Source organism: Crotalus tigris, unplaced genomic scaffold, assembly GCF_016545835.1.
Source record: "Crotalus tigris isolate CLP2741 ecotype Arizona unplaced genomic scaffold, ASM1654583v1 scf7180000017677.1119895, whole genome shotgun sequence".
Taxonomy (NCBI): Eukaryota; Metazoa; Chordata; class Lepidosauria; order Squamata; family Viperidae; genus Crotalus; species Crotalus tigris.
In genome coordinates, this window is record NW_024096560.1 from 90,828 (window position 1) to 109,512 (window position 18,685).

The 18,685-nt window shown below is 43.3% G+C and overlaps 1 protein-coding gene across 1 annotated transcript in view; it reads right to left on the minus strand.

Annotated features, from left to right (window-relative positions):
- Positions 1–3,367: 3,367 nt before the first annotated feature.
- The window catches only part of MOV10 (Mov10 RISC complex RNA helicase), a 34,754-nt gene continuing 19,436 nt past the window's right edge, over positions 3,368–18,685 (minus strand). The window contains exons 9-22 of the mRNA XM_039337386.1: positions 17,633–17,809; positions 15,572–15,719; positions 15,171–15,332; positions 14,895–14,998; positions 13,415–13,512; positions 12,101–12,220; positions 11,457–11,559; positions 9,756–9,873; positions 9,468–9,662; positions 8,759–8,824; positions 7,756–7,881; positions 5,547–5,635; positions 5,051–5,166; positions 3,368–3,948 (exon numbers count right to left, since the gene is read on the minus strand). Of these exons, the coding sequence (XP_039193320.1) occupies positions 3,884–3,948; positions 5,051–5,166; positions 5,547–5,635; positions 7,756–7,881; positions 8,759–8,824; positions 9,468–9,662; positions 9,756–9,873; positions 11,457–11,559; positions 12,101–12,220; positions 13,415–13,512; positions 14,895–14,998; positions 15,171–15,332; positions 15,572–15,719; positions 17,633–17,809 (1,687 nt within the window). The 3' untranslated portion in view covers positions 3,368–3,883. The remainder of the gene's footprint in view (positions 3,949–5,050; positions 5,167–5,546; positions 5,636–7,755; positions 7,882–8,758; positions 8,825–9,467; positions 9,663–9,755; positions 9,874–11,456; positions 11,560–12,100; positions 12,221–13,414; positions 13,513–14,894; positions 14,999–15,170; positions 15,333–15,571; positions 15,720–17,632; positions 17,810–18,685) is intronic.

The following is an 18,685-nucleotide window of genomic DNA, read 5'->3' on the forward strand; positions in this document are numbered from 1 at the left end:
TGAATCTTGTATATTCAACTTCGTGACAGTGAGAACAATTAATCAGTGGAACAGCCTGCCTCCAGAAGCAGTAAATGCTCCAACATTGGAAGTTTTTAAGAAGAGACTGGACAGCCATTTGTCCGAAATGGTGTAGGGTTTCCTGCCTGAGCAGGGGGTTGGACTAGGTCAGGGGTCAGCAACCTGCAACAGTGAAAGAGCCACTTGGATCCATTTCCCTCACAAAAAAAAAATCCTGGGAGCCGCAAAATGTGCGCGCGCACAAAACACGGCTTGATTGAAGAGAGGAGCTTAAGGCGAAACGTGCGCCTGCCCTGCCCCCCATCCAGCTCTGGTATGAACGGCTCTGCAGTCCTGGCTTCTCTTCCCTTCGGAAAAGACTGCTCTCCCCTCACCCCGCGCTCTCCCTCTCTGGGACTTTCTTCTTGCTGCCTTTTGGCGCGAAGGTTCCCAGGGAGCGGAGGAGGAAGCCGACGGGGAGAAAGAGCTGCTGCAGTGAATGTTCTGAGGCAGCAGAAGACGGTCGCTCGGGCTCGCCTATCTCAGCCTGCTGCAGGAGGCTGGAGTTGAGGCTTCTGGTTTGCTCTGGGAGGGGTGCTTGGAAAAGGGAGGATGGGAAGCGGAAAGTGGGAGAAAGGACGCCTTCCAGCTCTCTGGGGTTCTTTCGCTGGGAGGTGAGGAAGCAGCAGTTCTGCTCCGTGGGAGGTGGGAGCAGGCAGCCTCTCCTTCAAACTTTGCCAAGTGACTCCAGGAGCGAAGCGAGCTACGAGTCCTAGGAATGTCAACTTTGCGAAAGAGGGAGGCGATGGTGGGATTAAAATAAAACGGGGGGGGGGAGGTTGAGGAAACCCAGCAGATGCTTACATCAGAGGGCCAGCAAGAAAGGCAGGGAGAGGAAGAAAGCTTTCGGGGCTTGTGCACAGACATAGCGGACTCTTTCTCGTCTCCTGCCCTTGCTGCATCTCCTGTGGAGATCATTTGCAGCTCTCTGTGTCTCTGCAGCTTGCTTCTTGAAGCGATTTCAATCAGCCCCATTCATTGCCAAGAATCCCCATGGAAGTCAATGGAGGTCTGCGGCGAATCAAAAAGCCAGCTGCAGTACCTCCACGTCCGTTGATTTGACCGGCTCAGCGGCCCGGGGACGAGCAGGAACCGATGCCCCCACTGCCCGCCGGGCTTGCTGCCTGGCCTGGGGAAACACAAGGCAGGCTCAGCGCCCCGGGGACGGCCAAAACCCAATGCCCCTGTCCGGCCGCCACTGCCGCCCAGCCCGGGGAGACGCGAGGCAGGCTCAGCGCCCCGGGGACGGCCAAAATCCAATGCCCCTGCCGGCCGCCACTGCCGCCCAGCCCGGGGAGACGCGAGGCAGGCTCAGCGCCCCGGGGACGGCTACAAACAAATGTCCCCGCCACTTGCTGCCTGGCCCGGGAAAAAACAAGGCTGGCTCAGCGGCCCGGGGACGGCTACAAACCAATGCCCCTGCCGCCTGCCGCACGGCCCGGGAAGATGCAAGGCTGGCTCAGTGGCCCGGGGACGGCCAAAACCCAATGCCCCTGCCGGCCGCCACTGCCGCCCAGCCCGGGGAGACGCGAGGCAGGCTCAGCGCCCCGGGGACGGCCAAAATCCAATGCCCCTGCCGGCCGCCACTGCCGCCCAGCCCGGGGAGACGCGAGGCAGGCTCAGCGCCCCGGGGACGGCTACAAACAAATGTCCCCGCCACTTGCTGCCTGGCCCGGGAAAAAACAAGGCTGGCTCAGCGGCCCGGGGACGGCTACAAACCAATGCCCCCGCCGCCTGCCGCACGGCCCGGGAAGATGCAAGGCTGGCTCAGTGGCCCGGGGACGGCCAAAACCCAATGCCCCTGCCGGCCGCCACTGCCGCCCAGCCCGGGAAGATGCGAGGCTTGCTCAGCGGCCTGGGGATGGCTACAAACCAATGCCCCCGCCGCCTGCCGCACGGCCGGGGAAGATGCGAGGCTGGCTCAGCGCCCTGGGGACGGCCAAAAACCAATATCCCCGCCATCTGCCGCCCGGGGAGACACGAGGCCGGCTCAGCGCCCCGGGGACGGCTACAAACCAATGCCCCCGCCGCCTGCCGCACGGCCCGGGAAGATGCGAGGCTGGCTCAGCGCCCTGGGGACGGCCAAAAACCAATGCCCCTGCCGGCCGCCACTGCCGCCCAGCCCGGGGAGGCGCGAGGCAGGCTCAGCGCCCCGGGAACGGCCAGAAACCAATATCCCCGCCATCTGCCGCCCGGGGAGACACGAGGCCGGCTCAGCGGCCCGGGGACGGCTACAAACCAATGCCCCTGCCGCCCAGCTTGGGAAGATGCGAAGTCAGCTCAGCGGCCCGGGGACGGCCAAAAACCAATGCCTCTGCCGGCCGCCACTGCCGCCCAGCCCGGGAAGACGCGAGGCTGGCTCAGCGGCCCGGGGAGGGGCAGGAACCGATGCCCCCGCCGGCTGCTGCCCCCGCTGGGCCTACCGCCTGGCCCGGGGAAGGGCAGGAACCAATGCCCCTGCCGGCCGCTGGCCCCGCCAGGCCTGCTGCCCAGCCCAGGGAGACACGAGGCCGGCTCGGCTGCCCCTCCGCCTGGTGCAGGTAAGCCCCCTCCCTCCTCCCCACTCACCCTCCATCTCCGGGTCTGCTCCTGCTTGGCCCACTAGGGCCGCAGCTTGCGGGAGGGCTGGCCCTTTCAACGGAGGCTCTGCTGGGCCGCTCCCAGCATCGATCCTGGGGCTTCCCCGCGCGGCTCTCTGGCCACATGCACCTCGGACTGGGCCAGCCCCCGAAAGGCCCTTCCTGGCCACCAGGGGGCAGGGCATCCAGCTGCAGGGCCAATCGGGAGCAAGGGGCAAATCTGCATGTGTGTGAGAGAGAGAGAGATAGAGAGAAGGGAAGCACAAGTGCCTCTCTGTCTCTGTCTGTCTCTCTCTCTATGAAAATGGCGGAGAAGGCTCCGGAGCCGTAGGAGGTGGCTCAAAGAGCCGCATGCGGCTCCGGAGCCGCGGGTTGCCGACCCGTGGACTAGGTGATCTCCAAGGTCCCTTCCAACTTTACTACTATTATTATAACTTGGCTAACCAGAAGTAGATAAAAATCCCATTTCAGCACTCTGATAATAAGGGAGAAAAATAAGTCCTCCTTCTCCCATATTGTGGTTCTGACTAATTCAGGCTGGGTCCTCAGAGGAGCTGAATATCTGTCATGCTGCATATGATACTGGCTGGGAAATTCTTTCCCCTCAATACAATATTGCAACACGACATAAGCAGAAAAATATTTTTAAAACCTCCTGTCCCTTGCTATTCTCCCCCCCCAGGGGAGAAATGAAGCAAGAGAATTTTATAACTAATACAGAATCATGATGCATTTAATTAAATCTTATACATTTTAATAAATTTAGTACAAAACATGATAAAATCTGATAGTCATGAAAACAACAAGGTTTGATACGTTTCTCATTTCCACATCCTATCCCTTCCCCAAAGTTTTTCATAATCTTTACTTAACTCTTGATACTGAAATCTAATCATTCTTTGAAATATCAAAAATCTTTCAATTACCGTTCCTCAGCCCTACCCTACATGTGCCCATATGCACTTGTTCTCAGCATTACAAATGTACAGGCACTCATGAAGAATACAGAATAAAAATGAATGCCTGCTTAATTAAATCATTATTGGTAACCACATATGAATTTCTATTGATTTTCTATTGCATTATTAATTTTTTAAACACAGAATTTTGGGAAGTCCAATATTTACTCCTGAGAAATAGGTATGGAGATCAAATAAAAAATGGCTGCTTGTCTACACTGTCAGTTCTGCAGAAATGTTCAAGAATGAAGAGTTCACCCAATCACGTTTAAGACAGCACTTGTCTCAATGTTCGTATCTCCATTGTGGCTCCACTTGCTGCTGGATGTAACTGTCTTGTAAGCAGTTATCTGCAAAGAAGATAATGAGATGAAGAGTCAAGGAGGCACACAGAAACGAGAAGGCAATCTGCTAGCTATCCTTGTGCTCACCAAGCAGCTTTTCTGAACATTTAAAGGGGTGCGCTCAGTGGTGGGATTCAGCTGGTTCCCACCACTTCAGCAGAACCGGTAGCTAATTTTTTGTTGCCCAGGCCCAGAAAGGACTTCCGGAAGTGGCATCCACACAGATAACCGGTTGTTCACATATTTGAATCCCACCACTTCACTCTTATTCTCCAAGATGCGTAAAGCTGCTATGCAGAACAGTTAAGACTGCAAGTAAGGTGGATTTTGACTGTAAATCAGTTTTCAGTTTATGGAATGTTTATAAAAGAACCTCAACCCTTAAACAATGACATTCCAATTCCCCATTCCTCTAAAACACTTGAAGCAAGTCATGAAAGCCTCCTCTTCCAGCCTGCAGATCACCAGCCAATTCAAATCAAATCATGCCAACCTATGAGCCATCAATGCTATCACCAGCCAACAGGGAAGTTGAAAAATCATCATTCAGCCAGTGTTCTGGGCTTCCGAGCAAAGATAACTCTAGGGCTAACAAAAATATTCCCTCCCTTATACCACACAGCAGGGGCGCAATTGCCAACTCTAATCTCTAATCGGTCCCCACCCTCCCATTTTGCAAACAAAAAAGTTGGTATGATTTTTTTCAGAGTTCATTCTTCCCGAGGTTAATACCACAAAAATTCTTGCTTCACACATACTGGACACCTCAAAGGGGCTTGGTTATAATTATTGTACAATTGAGTAGCAACTGTGGAATTAGAACATTGACTCATGATCTAACATTGTTGCAATTTGTTCTGCATTTAAGAGGACTGTTAAATGCTTATTTCACGGGAAAGAGAATATTTCCTAATTCTTGCTTTTGGCTTCCTTAACTTAAGGTTGTAAGGCTTAGTCCCATTTTTCCTTAATTTGAAGACTGACTCTCCCTTCTCATCCCCCAAGTCCACTGCTCTGAGAGCAAAAGTATTAAATTGGCTCTCTTCCAAACATCCAAAGAATGACTAACAATTAATGGTTGCTTTCAACACTGCAGCTCTTTCCTTACCTGCTGCCTGATCATTTATGTTGAGAGAACTTAACTCTTCTATTGGCAACTCATCCTCGACTCCACTGTGTTTATATCCTGCCCAAGCTTTGTTGGCTTTGCAGTATTCAAGAAACCTGTGGACATAGTTGAAGTATTAATGAATTAAGGCAGATCAGAATTTGGAATGGGAAAACAGAATATATTTGCACTTAGACAGAGTATCTACTCACACTCTTGCGAACCACTTACAGAAATGGCAGGGTCACTGAGGCAGTCACAAGTCAACTATATGAGATCGCAAATGGCGAATAAGCCTTTCAATACAGCTATGTAGCACTTTCATGTCACAAGTTTTCATGTAGCACCAGGTACTGTAACTTAGCAATTCTTTATCTGAAAATCTCAAAGAATCTCTAGCACTACTTCTTCAGTTGTGCCTCTGATTTCACCGCAGGAGGAAAAATAATTTTGCTAGCTGGGTAAAGACATGAGGATTAAGAAGGCCAACACTTACTCATTCCAGTATGGATCCTTGCTTAGTGTAATTGGGTTGCCTACAATGATCAAGAGTGCCTTAGCTCTTGTAAGGGACACATTCAGACGCTGAAAATGAAAAAGAGGAGTAATATAGAGAAAATGTTAATAACTTAGATAACCGGAAATGAATTCTACATACTCCCTACATTCAAGTATGAGATATAGATTTCATAATTGACATTAAAAAAGCTTCCTTAACTTCCATCTCCTAACTGAATCTTCTAGATGTTCTAAGAAATAACCTTTATCTAGCACAACACTACTACAAACAGAGATTTCAGTCCCTAATTGGTGATGCTTGCATATCCTTGGTTCAGTGATTAAGAAACTGGACTAAGAATGGGGAAAACAAAGTTTTAGTCCCAAATTTGGCACAAAGCAAACAGGGTGACTTTGGGCCAGTTGTGCTCTCAGCCCTGGGAAGTTGGCAAAAGCAAACCACAGGCAGTCCTCATTTAACAACTGTTCAACAACCAAACAATGAAGTTACAATAGTCTGAACAAAACAAACAAAGGGACTTATGACTTGTGTACATTATGGCCATTGTACCCCTATGGTCACATGATGAAAATTTGGGCATTTGGCAGTCCATTTGCTCTTACTACTAACCATAGGTGCACTTCAACTGCCCCCACCTGCCTATCTTTCCTCCCCCATCTCTGTCACCTACCTGTCCCACCAGTATATGCAAAGCTGGCATAGTCCTGGAAGCCTAAGCCTGCTCCCCAAGTCACCATGCCTGGGATGTCTTGGCCTGTCACAGGGCTGAGCAGCGCATATAAACTGTTCCACTTATCTTTGTGTTTTTCTGCAGCTGGTTACAGGCACACCTAACCAATGTGAAGCATGCTTTTCTACAGAGGCCACCTCATGCCATTCTGCAAGCAGGGGCCATTTATGTCATTCAGCATGCACAATTTGGAAAAGGGCCTTCTGAACGATCACAAGAATGGTGCCCACTTATAGAATGGTGCAAGGTGGCCACTGTAGAAAGAGTGCCTGTCAGCAGCTGCAGAAAAACACAAAGGTAAGTGGAGCAATTTACATGCACTGCTGGGCTTGGTGACCAGTCAAAGTCACCCCAGGTGTGGTGCGGTGTGGAGAAGGGCTGGGCCTCCTTGTCTGCAGCTGGTTTCCTCACACTGGTGAACTCTGAAATCAATCAAGTTCTTCCAGGCTTGGAGCAGGCCAGGGCATCCAGGGTTGCAGCAGGAACCCACATGTCAGAGGGCCTGTAGCCAGCCGAGGCCTTCCAATCCACGGGCACAAGTGGGCCCTGCAGCTTATACCAGGCCACCCAGGGCCACCCTCCTCTTAATGATCACATCTGGGAGAGCCAAGATTGTGGTTACTGAGTGAAGCAGTCAAATGATATCTCGCTTAATGACTGCTTTGCTCAATTACCAAAGATCCTGGTCTCAATTATGTTTGTAATTTGAGGTCTATCTAAAACTTCTAAAACTGTTGATAAGAATATTGCAGGGACTTACCCATATAGTTGCTGTGAATCAAGACAAAGAGAACAAAAAGGAGTCTAGAATTTAACTAAGGATCACCACCTGGTGGTACAGCAGAGTTAAGAAGCTCCCACTTTGCAGAGCAATGCAGGCTTCAGGCTATATTAGCTTTTGTTCTAAAATGCTTTGATAAGATATTGCTTGTAAAATAAAGGTGTTTAAAGAAAGTTGTAAAAATTTCAACTGATGAAATTCCTATGTAAAGCATATAGAGTCTTGATCTAAAAGAGCTATTAGATTTACAGAAGTCTTTACAGCCTTATAACTGGCTTTGGAGCATCAGAACAGGGAACATAATGTTAATAATCCTTTCCTGGAATTCTTCCTATATTTCCAGGCCAAAGGGGGGCTATAGAAATGATATAGAGATGTGTGAAATATACACATTATATACTAACTTATGGATTATTTATCCAAGGTTTCTTAAATAATCAGAAATGGCTTGATTCACACATGTTAAGTTATAAACAATAAATTTACTAGACAAGTCAAGGGACATACAAAGCACAAAATAAATTACATTTTGTTATACAGTAGCTTCTCTAATGGCCCCTAAAAAGGAAGAGCCATTTGGGAGGATATATTTCTGGTTTGTTTTGGTCCCATAAAAAAGCCAATCAGCCCCGGATGTACTAAAAATTACAGCATGTCGCATATCGATGTGATACCTTGGGATTATTGAGGAAACCAAGGTTGAACTCTTCATCTATTCCGAAGTAATTGCTGCTGCTGCGTACTGTTGAAATGAGCACCACACGCCGCTCCTGACCCTGGAATTCTTCCACAGAGCCCACCTGAGATGCAGAAATGTAAAAGAATTCTAGCTAGTATACAGGAGTTACGGAACTCCAAAGTGATAAATAGGCTTAGCAGGGAGCTTTTTCCTTTCATTATATCAGGGTTTCCCATACTGTAAAGCATACAAGTAGTCTTTATTGAATTACATCTCGCTTAATGGTAATGAATGAGAGGGACTTATAATGGGTTCTAGATGTTCTAACCATGATGGCTACATAATGGGTTCTAGATGTTCTAACCAACTTGCAGTTACATGATCACAATTTGGGCACCTGGCAACTAGCTTGCAATTAAGATGTCACAGCATCCTGCAATTATGTCATCACCATTTTTGATTTTCACTGCCATTTTCCAACAAGAAGCTTGCAAGAGATTGCAAATGGCAATCACCTGACAATGGAAAGCTGTGATTGTGTGGGATTCACTTAATGACAGAAACTGGGATGGCCACAACTGCCATTGTTAAGTTAGCACAGTCACATGGCATCAGACTAAAGAACTCTGTCACTTAGTGACTGAATTTCGTCTTAATTACTATAGTTAAGTGAGAACTACCCTGGGGAGATGCAGACAGGGAAGATGTGAAGAATCCTTTAGTACACTGTTACAATAAATCCACCTTTCCCAAAGTTCTGCTATATTTTCATTGTTCATATCTGTTCATCTTGGTTTCTAAATTTTAACACAAGTATGTACATTAAAATTACACTAAAGAGTGGTATGATTGTTGGTTCTTAGTAACTGAGGGATTCTTTTTTTCTAAAGATAAAAATCCAATTGCAGCATATTAGGTCCTACCTGGTCATACCAATGTAGCTTTGAGCTATAGGACATAAGAGTAAATAATCAAGGCTCCTTTGGTCCAGGTCTCACCTTTAGATCCTTGATATTCATCAGGGACTTTAATTCTAAATTTATGGCTTGTCTTATCTTCTCTACCTAAGTAGAAAGAGAAATTAGTGTATCATAAGACCTTAGTTCGATTATTAGTCTTCAGCAGAGATGAAATCTTTGTAATGCTGATTTTTTAATTTAATGCAGATTGCAGATGTGGAACGCATACCTTTTCCCCTTTATCTTAAGTATATACATGTCTAGGCAATGCTTTCTTTTTCAGAGTTACAGTATATGCTGGGAATAAAGGAAGTACAAAACAAACTACAAAACTTCCAGTCCATAAACATCTAAGCATTTTTCCTGCAATACTGAAATATAACTCCTTTAAAACTATAGTATCAAAAGTACAAAAATATCTAATGCATATTGTTATATGGCACTATAATATTATTCAAAGCATACATATGGAGAACATACGGCCTAATGTAGGATAGTTGCAAATTGTCAAAACAAATCCCATGTCTGGAATAACTGTCTGATGCATTTTTGATACCATGCTGTAAACTGTAGTTCACCTATGTTACAGATTGCATCCTCCTGAAAAATCACAGGCATAGAAGCAGTTGAGGAAATGTCTAGTTATATCAGACAGAGGACATTTTGACCATGTGAAGAAACCACGAGTTTACAAGTACTGAAAGAAAAGAGTCTAGTTTACTTACCTAAAACTAGAGGAAGATCTCACCTGCTTTCTGTATGGGGAGATGACACCAATCTCTTTGGGAGGAATTTTAGTTTGTCCTTTTTTGCCCTGATTTTCCAGAAGAAGTTTCCTGAGATAATACATCAACACAGCAATCTCAGCAGTATTAAAAAATGAAGGGCTCCTCGCTTCTCGCTGGTCTTCACCACAGACCCCATGGAAGATGATGGGAAATTTCTGCAAGAAACGTAGAAAAAAAAAGTAAGTATTTCACAATACATGTATGTGATTATGCAGATATGATCCTGCTCAATGTATATAGGTCCTCACCGGCTTGGGCAGTTCTGTCCAATCACAGTAGGAATGAGTAATTAGTTGATCACCACACTTCAGGAGCTTACCATCATAGAATTTTTTATTGGAGAATTCGAGGATGGCTTCATGAGACCTGGAATTGAAGACTGAATTTTTAGCATCTAAGCAAACTTGAAATAGCTTACAAGAAAAAGTTTGATGTTTTCTTTATCTCCTACCACATATTAGAACCTGAAGGCCCTAGTTGCCTGTTCTTGTGCTACTCCAGACTTTCTAAACAGCATGGTCAAGTCTATCAGAGATAACCTCCCTTTACAAAACTGGAAAAGCAGGCCTTTCTTCATAAGCGTATCTGTGGAGAAGATTGAGCAAAGTACAGGAGAGAACTTTGTACATGGAATGCACAGTGGCTTTTCCGTATGTTCTAAAAAGCTGCACTCTTTCTAAGGCGCTTATACTTCTGCCTCGCTGAGTTTGGACGACACACATAAATAAATCAACTGAAGTTGTACCCGTTCCATTTTCACAATATGCTGATCTTATTTACCTCGTTATACCTGAACTCAAGTCTGGTTAATTTCTGATTTAATATCACAGTACTATCTGAACTGAATTCAGTAGCTAAGTTAGGCATACAGGATAGATCAAGCTCTGTGATTTAGGATGAACAGGAAATTTTATAAAAGCTGCTACTAGTCTCCCATGTACTTATATTATTACAAGTAGTCCTTTGTTTAATGATCATTCAATATTATGACACTGAGAAAAGTTACTTATGACAGTCCTCACATTTAGAACCATTGTAGCATCCCCACAATCACATGATCACAATTTGGGTACTTGGCAACTGGCATGTATTTACAATAGTGGCAGATTCCCGGAGTCATGTGATTATCATTTGTGACCTTCCCAGCCAGAGATACACACACACACACACACATACAGATTTCTTTTTGCTGACAAGAGTTAAAGATTTAAGTGGGAGACTAGTATAGCTATTTCGGATTCATTTATCTTCATCAGCTAGCCACACCCTTTATGGGATTCGAATCTGGGCAGTCTACATGTTAGGCAGTTATATTAACCACCAGGTCACAGGCTCTCCTCCCCTCTTTGTCAGGGAGTATATACAGCAAGTTTTTCAGACAGACAGGTCTGATTGATTGCACCTTGGTATTTTGAATGCTATACTGCAGTTCTACTTTTTATAATCTCTTTTGCTTTGCAGTCCCCCAACTAGGGGCGTTAAGCAGGCTCAAGTCGCAACTGTGATACATTACGAATTCAGATTTCTTTTTGCTGACAAGAGTTAAAGATTTAAGTGGGAGACTAGTATAGCTATTTTGGATTCATTTATCCTCATCAGCTAGCCACACCCTTTATGGGATTCAAACCTGGGCAGTCTACATGTTAGGCAGTAGAACTGCAGTATAGCAGTCAAAATACCAAGATGCAATCAATCAGACCTGTCTGTCTGAAAAACTTTCTGTATATATATATATATATCAGTGTGTCATTTGCACAATCCTCTCTTTACATGTAGTTTTTCCTTTAAAAAGAAACTCTCAGCCCATCGGGTGCAATTATTATTGTAAACTATCATTGGAGAAATTTCGCAAATAGAAATTCCACTCATTCAGCCAATGTCACTGAGGGATTGGTGGCAAAGCAAAACCTACTCTTGATTTTAACCTGAAGTTAGAGCATGGAATGTACCTGTAATTGCGCAGCAGCATAGTGACAAATTGTGGGTTGTATTTCTCATTTGTCTTTTGGTATAATGGATTGTACCGCATCAGCCGCTCCAGCAAAGAAAGCCCTACAAAAGCAAAAATGCCTCATAGGTGTTGACAAATTGAGACAGTTGTCCCTCCACAACTTCCCTTTCTTGGAGAAGTACAACAATCCAATCTAGAGAAAAATCCTATATGCTGGTTACCGCTAGAAACAGAAACAAGAAGATAACTACCTCTCTAAACAGTACTCTAATCAATACAATAGAATACTCCTATTATTTCAACCAACATATAACATACATCCTTGGAGCATTTTGTGGATATATTTGAAACAAGCTACAGAGGTAGAATTTCTTAAGAAGACTTCATCATTGCTCGTTTTCAATGAAACAACCCCTTCAGAGACATCATTAACTAAGTCTAAAGACAAACTGAAGTGGGATTCAGGGAAGATAAGAGTCACCCAGAGTTATTTTGAAACAGACATCACCAGCACTATGATTATATAATGCTCACGTAAGAGTTCAATGGCTTTACATTTCTTTACATTTTTTTTCTGCACCCTTAGGTATTTTGCACCATATAAATTGGTACAATATTAAAATATGACTTCCTTTTACTTGCCCAAGCCATGTTCAATAGCCAGAGGAGACCTCAAAATCGGTCCCAGTTGCTGAGGATCCCCTGCCAAAACCAGCTGACCTCCACTGACATTTGTCTTTGGGTCCATCATGGCAAGAATTTCTGAAAGAGAGATAGACACCTATTTGCTTTGTTAGCGTTTTCTTCTAATTTTTTCTACAAAGTTTTCTCTGTTGCTCACTTAAATATAAAAACCATTTCTATTGAAACATGTGCATGGAATAAGATCAAGCAACATTAAAAATGAGAAAACAAGTATTAAGTATTAGCACTTATAAAAAGTTAGAAAGAGGATAACTAAAAGAACTAAGCAAACAAATAGCCTTTCAACATGCAGCAGAAATATCTACAGTAAGAATACCTAGGGGTTTTTTATTATTAAATTTATTTGCTGCCCATCTTGCTGTGGGGCTACTCTAGGCAGCTTACAATGGTAGAACATAAAATTATTAAAAGTGTAAATATAACGATAGGAAAACAAAGAAACTATAAAAATAATGAGAATACATTAATATGAATTAAAAAATGGGCTGGGAGGAAACAAGATGCATAGAGGGGGGGAGTGGGATCTGTTATTAGTCTAATAGCTGCCTCCGCTGTGATGCTGCCCTATTGGCTCTCCAGGCCAACCAGCAGAGCCAGGTCTTCAAGCTCTTACAGAAGGACAGGAGGGTGGGGGCAGACCTCACTCCAGGGGGCAAGAATGTTCCAAAGGGATGGTGCCATAGCAGAAAAGGCTCTTTTCCTGAATCCCACCAGTAGAGTTCCTTGACGGATGGGATCTGTAACAAACGTCCTCTGTTAGCACAAGTGGGAAGGGCCTGTCCTAGAAGCCTGCTTCACAAAATTTCCCCTTGTGGATTGTTCAACAATAGGCAAAGATTATGCCTATTTCCATATCACAGCAATGTATTAAACCTAGAACTGATTAGTTCCACAACTGCTAGTTGTTAGTTGTTAGTAAGATGCTAAATGCTACTGGAAGGCTTTATATAAACACACAATTGCCATTCAAAACATTCTGTATCTTCAACAGCAAAATATTAAAATATCTAGAAATGGGCTTCCTCAAACTTCCCCAGGACTCTATCTCCCCCCAAAACACTGAAACTACTGGAAGTTCTGGAACCACACGCCCAATCCCTCTGGCAAATGCCAGGCTGGGGAAGTGTGAGTTAGTTGACAAGAACCAGAGCAAAGAAATGGATCATTTCCATTCTGTCCTACTGGAAATCAACATGCTAGTCTTGTGTAGAAGAGAAAGGGGAAAAAAGCTACAGAAAAATCATTCCTCACCTGAAATGGCAATTAAGCTCTCTGGTTCCACAGCATGGCCGCTCTCATCAATAAAGACATGAGAAAAATGTCCCTGAGGGAACTCAGCTGAAGCCAATCTAATTAAGAGGTACATAAAATCTCTGAACACATACAGAAATATTCTGCTTCCAAGAAAACACTATTACCCTATGTCTCTTCTTCCATGTGTTCAAATGGCCTTTCCCCCTAAGTGATATGAAAATTCTCTGTATAAAAATAAACAAAATCTCACCAACTCCTTATCTACCCTTTAAGCTAATTTAGGCATCTTTTACCTAAAGACTTCAAGGAAATATTCATTTCTTTCCCACCTGTCATGTGGCCAAGAACTCAGAGAACTCTGATCCTTGATCCTCTTGCAGCAACCACACTGAGGAAGGGTAGTCTAATATTACTTATTTTATTAAATTTATATACTGCATCTCTTCCAGGAAGGTTTGTGAGATTTTCTTGGTTGCAATACTCCTCCAGTATTTTTCTCCACAAAAAGAAACCCGTGTTTGTCAACCTTAGCAACTTTAAGATCTGTGGATTTCAACTCACAGAATTCCCTGGTCAGCATGCCAACCAGGGAATTCTGGGAGTTGAAATCTATACATCATAAAGTAGTTGAGGTTGAGAAACATTGCTCTAGAGAACATTAAGCTAAGAGACAATGATAGGATCAAAAGTCACCCCCAGTGAAATTCCTGACATGAATAAACTCGAACTTGTGTCTTTCTAGGATGAATCTAGCATCTTAACCATTACTACCCAAGATCTTAACCTCTTGTAGTTAAGCAAAATTTTTAATTTAGCCTGTTTTTAGCCTGTCACACCCTTGAAACTTATTATTTGTATCAGAATGGCTAATGCTTTACTTTTTGCCTAACATTCCAGTAAGCAAACCAAGTATAGATCCATTATCTTGGTTCATGCCCTTTCCTGGAATTGGGAATACTAACATAATGCTCTTAACTGTCTGCCTTTGGATCTGTTGCCTGTCACACAGCAACCAAGAAAATGTCACAAATCTGCCCATTTTTTGGTATTTCAGCAGAAATTTGTAACTATGTGAAATAATGCCCTAAAAACAGTCTTTCTCCAGAATTGGTAAACTATAATTTCTAATATACTTGTTGGGGGTGGTGGAATCTGTACAACATCTGGTGAATATTTACCCATGCTAATCACTTAATTCTTGTGTTTGAAAATTTCAGAGATCAGTGAATCATTTCTTTAAAAATATGTGCTGAGAAGACTTGGTGGCTATAAAAAGTTAATTTTCCCCCTTCTTAGCTAATTATACTTTTCATCTCCCAAAAGTGAATGCAATTTTTGAAAAAAACAAATCAAATTTTATTTTCTAATGACAATGTTTTTCAAGTGACTAACATTTTCCAAATCATTATGCCTCACCATAATAATTTCATAATTTATTCCCTCCCCCATCTTCAGTAGTTATTTACATATGGCTTACCTTCCCGCTGTCACTAGCGTGGTGATAATGACCTGGTAGCTTTGCAGTTTTTCCTTTCTTGGAAATATAGGGCAATTCTGTACCTTATCCCAGTTACACACAGGCTAAAAACAAAAGCAGGCGTTAAATAACACCCAAGAATGGAGATCTATTCTTTTTAAGTTTATCAGCCCAAAATTTTAGATGGTAGACATATGGGAATGTTACCAGCTATTAGCCTAGCAGATCTTAGCCAGAACAGAATGCTTCGCTCAGAGAGAGAGAATTAGAAAACACCTTGATCTCCTCAGGGATTGTATGGTAATCCCTACTGCTAGCATTCATCCTGTAGATGTTCCTACTATTCAAATGTTTCATGAGGTGCTGGCAGAGCAGATCTGAGGCACTGTTGGAAGGAGCACAAGCAAGCACATGGGCACCTTCAATGCATTGCAGAACCTGAGAAGGACAACAGCACAAATAAGAGCCTTTTTAATTGAGAAAAAAAAGAATACTTTTTATTTATACTTCAAGCTTTGCAGGAAGCTCCTTAAGGATGGTGCAAAATAGAACTGCATCTCCACAAGATTCTTGGTTTAGGAACATATTCATCAAGGTTGTAAGCAAGACTTCTTTGCTTCTCCCCAGTCCATTTCACACTTTTATTATAATTAGATCTGTGACAAAAGTGTATTCACCTGCTTAATGGCCTCCACCATAGTGACTGTCTTGCCAGTACCTGGAGGCCCAAATATAAGATATGGGGCTGGTCTGGAAGTCCCTGCCACCACCTGTCGGACAGCTTCCTTTTGCTCCGCATTCTTGCTCAGGTTAGAATTATACAGGCTGGAGGGTATAGACAGAGAAAAGAAAGAAAATAAAACAAAGCCTAGGCCAAAGAGCAAAACTACATCTGATTAATCTTATTTACAGGTAGGCCTCTGTTAATTATGATAATTGGGATGGAATTTCCATCACTAACCAATGCAGTTATAAATTGCAATGTCATGTGACTTACATTGCTTAGTGATAGCAGTTCCATCACTGTGGTTAAGTGAGAATCAAGGATTGTTATGCAAGGACCTCCTCAAAACTTCCTGCCAGCTTTGAACAAGCAAAATCATTAGGAAAGCCAGTACAAGTTGTCAGGTCCAGGCACCTTACAAGCAGGCAGGTTGGCCAGCAGGAAATGGCTGCTGCTGTGCAATGTTAGCCAGCCAAGCCAGAAATGGCTGCTGCCAGGGGCAGAAGTGTGCATAAGTTGTTTTGCATTCTGCCACTCACACCTGCCCACTATCCTCTTCCTCCCACTGCTGACAAGGCATGCCCAGCCTGACCCTTCTGGGGGTAGGGTAGCTGTTGGCTTTCAGTCCGGAGGCCATGCCCAGCCTTCTTGTGAAGCTTCAGAAGACCTCATGCAACTTTGAGCAGGCTAGGTGTGAACTTAGGGAGAAGGCCTCATGTGGCAGCTGGCTAATTAAGGGTTGGAGCCAGGCTGGCTGTGCCTTGTCAGCAGATGGGAGGAAGTTGAGGAAGGTCAGCTGGGTGCAGCAGGAATGGTTGGAATGTAGGGTAGCCAAAATGGCAGGAATGGGGGGGGAGGGGGAGGGGATGGAGTAATTTAAATTCTTCTGCCATCATAAATGCAAGCAAGCTGCCAAATGCCCAAATTTTTATCACATGAGCTTGCGGACATTGCAACAGACATAGCTTCAAAGAACAAGTATAAGTACCATTCATTCAGTGTTGTTAACAGCTGTTGAATAAAAAGGTTGTTAAGCAAGGACTACCTGTATTGTTTTGCAAGTCAGCATCTATTTTTTACAATTGTGACAATTGTAAGTATCTTTCCAACGGGCAAATTAAGTTTCATATGAAGTGGTACATAACGGGGCAAAAAAATTCCTGTTTTATATAAAAGCTGATGGGGTCAGAGCTAGTAGTGAATGATGAAGTGTAGCAACTTTACAACCTAAAGGTATCTTAGGTTGTATTTTAGGACTAGATAAGAATAACCTAGGAATATCTTAGGTTGTAATGGCATGGAAAATACGACCAATATCTAACTGCTTTGTAAAAGGTAGATTCCATATTGACAAAGAAACAGAGAACAACCAACATCACAATGCATTTGCAGAAACCTATGAAGTAATCACAGCTGAAATACCATGTACAATATAGCAGTCCAATAATCAGGCTTCAAAAAATGTTATAGAACAGAAAAAGACATCTATCCCTTGCCCTGGCCTTGCTGGACTAGGATGGACTAGAATTTCCCTAAAATCTCTGTCATTTTTTATTTGGAAAAAGACAGAAGTTACTGGGGCCTGGAGGGAAGAGAAATATATACCCTCATACTATGAATAATGTAGGTAGGAAAAGCAAATTCTCCCTCATTCAAAATATTAAAATCCAGAGTTATCTAATGAAGCTGATATTTAGAATGGATAAAAGCAAATATTTCTGCTTATTACATTATTCAGCTAAAAACATTGTTCCTATAAGTTTAGCGATGTACCACAACATCTGAGAGTTTTAAAAAGAATTTCACAAGGCTACCAAAAAGATAATCAGCTATTTGTAATTGGTGAACCATCTGCTATGGAACATAAGTAAAAGCTTTTTCTCAGCTTACCACAGAAATTTAGCTAGTCGTTGTGGCAAGAAAAAGCTGGACTATTTGACCAGTTCATTCAGCAGTGTTCTTGTGTTCCCCTTGTCTATTGACATTCTCTCCCTCCCTTCTTGTCCCTACTCACCGGAGTTCCTCATTAGTAGACAAGAGTGATTTCTTGTAAGAGAAGCATGGAAAGAGCAGATGGGACAGTTGCTGCTTCTGGGCAAGAGTAACAGCCCGATGCTGAAGGCGTAAGGGCAGACGATTGAAAGTAAATTCCACATCAAACTTCATGTTATCAACAAACTTATTTAGTAATCTAGGAAAAGAAAAGGAAGCTGATGGATGATTGAAGAACATGGCATTGCTAGCCTAAGGCTAAACATGCAACACTCAATCTGCACCATCATTTTGATTCCCAACTTGTTGGGCTTTTTTTCCTGGTCTGCTTATGGCACTTCTTCTTCTTCTTCTTCTTGTGCCATATCCATTATCGGACGTTGGCGATCATGTTTTTATCAGCAGCCGCACGAAAAAATGCTGCTGAGTTTTGTCCAAACCAGTCCCTTAGATTTTGAAGCCATGATGTTCTTCTTCTGCCTGGACCTCGTTTGCCTTCAATCTGCTTATGGCCACCTTTCCCAAATCAGGAGCCTCATGATTTTCTTCCACATGATCATACTTGTTCATTTTTCCTTGGCCTCACCCATCTTTCAAAATAATCTTGATCTAAGTCAATTTGCTTCACAGCTGAACTTCTCAAACTGCTGATCCCTCTATTCCATACATAAGTACTGTAAATAATATTTGGTAATCCCTTGTTATAGCCTTCCCCCAGTTTGCTACCAGACGGAATTCTGGTGGGAATTCTGAAATTCAAGTTTCAACACAGAATACCAAGTTGAAGAAGGCTGCACTTTCCTGTACACTTGATTTTCAATAATATTAAATTGTCAAGCAACTAAACTGTACAACAGACAATACGTTTAAGGCAATGAAGATTCCCATAATATAAAATTGTCATTTTTGAATATTTTTAATTTAATATGCATAATTTAAATCATACTCTATTAAATTATGCCTATTAAATGCTATTCCTACCTTTCCCAGTTAAAATGAAAGCCTTACATAACTATCCATGCTGGATTAGAAACCAATTACCTCAGTTCTCATAAAAAAAAAATCTAACCATAGG